This window comes from Azolla caroliniana, unplaced genomic scaffold (genome assembly GCF_043228905.1).
Source record: "Azolla caroliniana isolate FFs.n. ecotype wild unplaced genomic scaffold, voAzoCaro1.0.p SCAF_958, whole genome shotgun sequence".
In the NCBI taxonomy this organism is placed as follows: Eukaryota; Viridiplantae; Streptophyta; class Polypodiopsida; order Salviniales; family Salviniaceae; genus Azolla; species Azolla caroliniana.
In genome coordinates this window covers 6,883-13,384 of record NW_028231393.1, presented here as the reverse complement: position 1 = coordinate 13,384, position 6,502 = coordinate 6,883, and the positions used below count along the sequence as shown (strand labels likewise).

The window sequence follows — 6,502 nt, the reverse complement described above, 5'->3', positions numbered from 1 at the left end:
AAATTGGGATTCTATATTGTCACAGGACGAAGAAGCTGGGACCAGTATTGAAGGTTGTGTTGGGTCTTCTCTTACCCATCCCTTTTTTTCTACTACTGGTATTTGGAATTACTGGTAGTGTGCTTGTCGGTTCGGGGTATGGTTTTTTCACACCGTTAGTAGCAACGTTTGAGGCAGTTAGGGAAGGTCGACAGAACAAAGTATATCATTGTTTTTTGGTATGCTATCAAGTATCATGACCCTGTTATTTGTGCTCAATACATATGTATATATTTGTTTGATATTCTGCTGCTGTGAGTTGGAGTGTATCTTTGTTATGTCCAATTTATATTAAATTTGTAGAAAGTGTGACTTGTTATATTCGGTAGAAGTTTGTTAATTCAGATGTTACCCATGCATTTTGTACAATACTTACTCTAATTTTGCTAATGTCGTGTAGTATCCATGCAGGATGGTGTTTGGGATACCATCAAAGGGAGTTGTACGGTAGTTCGTGACTTTACGGACTTCTGTTATCATTCTTATTTTTCCTCTTTAAAGGACTTCTGTAAGGATCCCTCTCCAGATTCTCAGCCTTATGAGATCAAGTGAGTGGTTTTTCTTTAGTTGTCGAATATATGATCTGATGGGCCATTGTAATATATGAATAATTCTTTATAATGTTACACAGGGTGTTAGACCTTCCAGGATGCGTTCTGGTTGGAGCAGTTGGTGTGTTAGTCGATGTACCATTCATTACTTCTATTGCAGTTGCCAAAAGCCCATACATGCTTCTTAGAGGATGGAGAAGATTGTTGCAAGATCTTGTTGGGCGGGAAGGCCCTTTTTTGGAGACAGTATGTGTGCCAGTTGCTGGACTAGCTGTGTTAATGTGGCCTTTAATAGTGGCGGTGGCTGTTGTATGTGCAATATTCTCAAGCGTTTTCATTGGCCTCTATGGAGCTGTGGTTGTATACGAGGTACTTCCAATTATTATTGTGAAAAGTAGTTTGTGAAAGGCATCAATTCCTTCTAGATATGGTTAGATATTTTCGATATTGCTTTGCTCTCCTTTTTATATGAAAGAAGTGATTGGATGATACCCGTAGTTATTACACTGAATGTTTAAGTCATGGTTATTGAACACTGTATGTACATTTTCTACATCTCTATTAAAAAATGCAATGATGAAGTAGTGTTTTTATGAGAGTTTGAGATTGAAACTAATGCTGAATTTAAGATCAATCTTGCTCTACTTGACAGTTCTAACTCCCTTTCTACATTGGTTCAGGAGAGCTCCTTCAAATGTGGTTTAGCCTATATTGTAGCTGTAATTGCACAGTTTGATGAATACACAAATGATTTGATATACATGCGCGAGGGGTCATGCCTTCCAAGGTGTGCCAATCTTTGTTTAAATAGATTGGCAATTGTATTTTGTTATTTCCAAATCAAGACCATAAATCAGAGCTTGGATTTTGTTTCACCTGTAATTTAGATTTATGAGCAATGTATGTCTTTTCTGACAGCCAGGCCTCACTATCGCAAAAACAAAGCTCAGAGTACTGAAAGTTTTGCTACCAGACCACCACCGTGGGTATGGCATGGGGAACCTTTGCCATCGCCTGCCCGAACCCCTAAAAGCTCAGCATCAATAGGTTCTCGATCAGAATCAGAGACAAGCAGTATCCAGTCTGGGACATATACTAAATCGCTCAAGCAAACATTACAAGAAGTCAAAATGGTGCAGGTGATCTAATTGCATGCACTTTGGTTCTGTATTATGTGTTTTTCATTAGATACGTAGAAAGCAGAATCTTTGATTTTTCAAAATTTACAATGTTCTTTTGCTTTTTCTTAACATGGAACTCAAATCTTTACCATATGTACTTTCAGATATGGGACAATATATTCAAAACATGTGAACAGAATGGGAAAGTACTTCTCCAAGAAGATGCAATCAAGATTTCAGATCTAGAAGAATGGTTGAAATCAAGTAACAGTGCAAAAGCCAGAACTATTGCTGTAGGATTGCCAGCATTTGCCCTTCTTACCAACCTCATTCGTTCAGGCAAAGCTGGAGTTTCTGGTCTGCTTCTAGGTAGAATATACAATGTATATCATCTTCAGTACTTTTCCACTGTTGCCGTTTATGCGCACTCAAAGTAGTGTATGAATTTAGACCTTGATCTATATTTTCAGTTCATGCCCTTAACTCATAAACTCAAGGGAGTGAAATTACCCCAACCACCCTTAAACTGAAGGGATTGCAATCAACTCTGTCATCCAGAGATAAACCTACACTTTACACTCAAAACGTGCTCATTACTATAGTAAGTATACTAGTGCAGAAACTCAAGTCACACTCATTACTGAGTATAAACACCCATAATCGGAACGGATATGGTTCACAGAAGATATTCTCATTATTACTATACTAAGTATATTAATGCATTTTGTAACCTCATAAGATTATCCCAAATGTATTTGAGTACTAGAATATAGTCCAAACAAGTCTCCTGAAACTGAAGACGAGGACTGTCTTGTGCTTATTGGCAGTGACACGTAACTCCGTCCTCACAGATTTCTGCTCAATGTAACATAAAGAACTTGCTCTTCACATCAAGTAACTATTTGGTGGAGACAATTATCAGTGCTTAATATCACTTGCCACAAGTTGAAAAACAGTGAGTCCAAGGACCAACAGTGAGTCTAGCAGTCAGATTCATTAACATACAATAACAAATGGGCTGAACCGTGGGATGGGAACCTGTTGAAGTGAGAATCTAGGACTTAAATCTACATGGGTGACTTTCTTCAAGAGATTGATGCTACTGCACCACTAAAGCCTGCTGGTCACAATAAATGTGGAACCTTTGGTCCATTTCTCACAGGACTAATGCAACTCCTGTGATTGCCAGGAAGGGGATATTGGAACTAGAATTTCTAAACCTGGATTTCCATCCTTTCTGCCCCCCACGATTATATCTGATGATCATAGCCCCTTATGCTCTTTTTTCTATTCATCTGATCTCATCTCTTTTGGATTTGCTTGTAAAGGATTGTGCATCATGAACTTAGTTATACTGAGGAGTAATGGGCAAGTAGAGTCATGTACACCAAATTTATGCTCTTGTTCTTAATTCTGACATTTTGCACCTGAGATTATAGTTAAGGAAGAACAAGCCCTGAGCACTACTCTCATGGGATTATTACCAGATCACATCTTCTTTGGTACACAGATTAGAGCATTTATTGTTATATTACCACTATTGAATTCCAAAAAGATTAAAGATATGGAACATATCTTTTTTTTGTTGGTTTTGGCTGTGCTTTTGGGAGCTTTGATTCGCACAACAAATTAGGCCTATTTGTTACAGTGCTGCAATTAATCTTTATACTTCTGTAAAATCTTCCTATTCTAGAGACAGTGTCTACAAATTCATCCTTTCCCTACTATATTCAAATTTCAAGTTCAGCATGTATTCTCAAGTTCAAGCTCTATATATATGTAACATGTTTCTAAAATGTATTCTCAATATATGGTGCTTATCACAATTTTTTGCAGTTGATGATGTTGAAGTAACCATGGATAATCGCCCACAAGATCCACAAGATCGTATGCTTGATTGGTTTTTTGAGCCTCTTTTGGTGTTAAAAGAACAAATTCGGGCAGCAAAATTGAAGGAAAGCGAAGAGTTATATTTACTGAAATGGGTTCTCACTAGTGGTGACCCAGATAAAATGATTGCATGGCAAAATGGAGGTCTGCAACCCGATGATGAAGTAAGGAAAGGCGAGATACAGGCATGGAGTAGAAGGTATTCCTCCATCAAATCTTGCATATGCATTCCAACTTTAAGGTTTCATTTAACTATTTTTGTAAATTCATATCATGATGAAGGATTTGTTAGAAATATTGAGAATTGATTAGATAGGTATATAGAGTTACAACCACAGAGATAGATATATGAAAACAAAACTTCTATTACATATGAGAGTAGCTCGCAATGGTAGTTCACCCATGCGCTCACACCTTACAGCTTAGATGGGATCTGGACCAGCTCACTACAAAATTAGTGGGGATTGATGATCAATACACCATTGTGTAAGAGAGTGGATTATATTCTCTGTTTGGTCTGAGTGTAACATTAAATGTGCATGTCAGTTGATAGTAGTGGAGATATTCCTTTTCTGTCAATTGACTTGTCATTTAATATGATTTAACTCCCTAGATATAGGCTAGTGCTAGATAGTACTTATCTTGAAGTCAATGGCACATACTTCAAGACTAAGTACATTGTAACTTGCCCACAAAATATCCTAGTTGACTTGATTAGCCAATCCTATTACCTATTTCGCTCTTTCCTAAATCCATTGTGTCCTACGCATCTACGGTTTCCTAGATTAACACCTTATCGACCCATATGGTCGAGTTGCACACTAGCCGCTCCTCATTTGCGGCGTTATCACAAAATGTGCACTCTAAGAGCACATATGGGGGTAGATTTACAACTTGGGGCTGATCATTGATTATATCTAACAAGATTTTCGTGTTGAATACCAATTCTTTTCTTACAATTCTTAGAAGTTAATTCTTGGTTATCCACAGAGCAGATGGGGAAAATGATAAATTTTGATGCCCGTAATATCTTAAAATTCACAAGAAGGATTGAATATCTGGAAATAGAGTTGATATTGAGAAAAGTAGCGCTAGTAAGGTCTTAATAGATCAATTTACTCTCTCAAAAAATAAAATTTATCTTGCTTTTCTTTTCTTTTTCCTTTTGATGCCCATTCGTTCAACGAATACTTGACCACCCATTCGTATTCGTATTCGTTTGCATTCGAATGGGAAACCCAACGAATGCGAATATGTCAATCTATGGTCTCGATGTAGTCGAATAATGTGTCTCATGAGGGTAGCTAGGCCTCATATTTATAGCCAGACCTAAGGCCTCCAAGTAAGTTTACAATTGGCCCGTATGGGTTGTCTCAATTCCTAGGATTAAAAGTAATTCTCCCTTCTTTACACTCTCAGTGAACCCTAACACTTTTATCCTCCTGTGTAGAAGTTTACGGTACAAACTACCACAGGATAAATTATGGTCATGCCCATAACAAATACTGGTGCTAGGTGCTATTGCTGTGATCTCAAAGACCGGCCAAGAGATGGTTTGAGGCCATTTTTCCTGTTTGGTGGTGCATGGTATCATTATTGTAAATACCTTACATTTAGGAGACGGACAGAAAGTTATTTGTCCATTGAAGTATTCTGATTTCGTATCTGTTTGGATGGGCTGTCTTCATGATAATTCTCTGCAGACATGGTCCAATATCCAACTGGTAGGCAAGAAAAGGGGGAGAAAGTTCTCTTAACAGTGTAAACTAGCTAGGTAATGTAATGAAGGCTAATAAACTATAGCTTATCAGTAGCCTTTAACAATATGAGAATGAGAGGTAGAAAAGAAAGAAGAAACAAAATAAATCAAAAGAAAAGAAACTAATTTGTTTTGACACTGGAAAGGCTGTGTTGGGTAATTTCAGAGTTCAAGGGATTGCAACATCTGTTTCAAGGCTTCCTACATTCAGAAGACGCTATCAAAGCGTGGTTAAAAACTTGATTTCACTGGCTTATGACGGGAATCTACATTCTCCGATGGGTAGAACTAAAGGCAGTCCTTCAGAAACGAGCTTATCATCAACTGCAAGCTTTCGGCATACTAAAGCAAATGCTGCTCGATTTTCAGAGGTCACTTCACAAAAGGGCATATCACCAGGGAAGACAACTGGAGGCAACTGGAAAGGGTATTCTACATTAGATGGGAATTGTGCATTTTCTTAACCTGAAGGATGATGTTTTCAACACAGTCGTTTTATGTATCTCATGGGCGGCAAGAAACTATTCTAGTAAATGGTTTTGATTATCCAGAGAAAGCTGCATATTCACAGGTCTATTGGGTGGTTCTAATGCAAGCAGAATGAGTGCAAGTTTCTCGACAGTTGGTGTAGTCAAATGGTTTATGTTCAAGTTTCTGGGATGTGTGGACAACTCTTTTGATGTGTATCACCTCCTTGTACAACTATATACATCCTCTTAGGTACTTTTTGACGTAGCCCTTTTTTCAGCCTTCAGATGATTGATGCAAGTGTGGACTATCATACATATATGCCAGGCTGGATGCATCCAACTCATCTTTTTTTGAGGCAGGAAGCCAGTAACATGACATTAGATGAAGGCTTATGTATAGAAGAACTTCTTCATTCTTATTTGTTTAGAACTTGACAAGCAATTATATTCTTTCTTTCAAAGTTTTGGTTCGTCCTTCTAGTTGATGAGAGCTACATTGTAGAAGCTCTGATTAGAAATGATTGATTTATCTCTGATTGATTCTGTTAGCAAAACCTCTGAAATACCTCCAAAATCTCTATATTTTTACAAATACCCTTCTGTTATCTCCCAAAATAACCTTGGCCATATACTATTTTGAGCAAATGTATATAGGCTCTTTTCTTTCAGAGT

At 37.6% G+C, this 6,502-nt stretch overlaps 1 protein-coding gene across 1 annotated transcript; it reads left to right on the top strand.

Annotated features, from left to right (window-relative positions):
* Positions 1-20: 20 nt before the first annotated feature.
* LOC147847479 (putative membrane protein At3g27390) lies at positions 21-5,824 on the top strand (the record flags this gene model as incomplete). The annotated part of the gene is made up of 8 exons (XM_087339135.1): positions 21-218; positions 451-587; positions 671-959; positions 1,271-1,377; positions 1,513-1,729; positions 1,876-2,080; positions 3,548-3,800; positions 5,527-5,824. Coding segments are annotated over 8 exons (1,704 nt in total), but the record flags the coding sequence as incomplete, so codon positions are not given.
* Between the last annotated feature and the right edge of the window lie 678 nt (positions 5,825-6,502).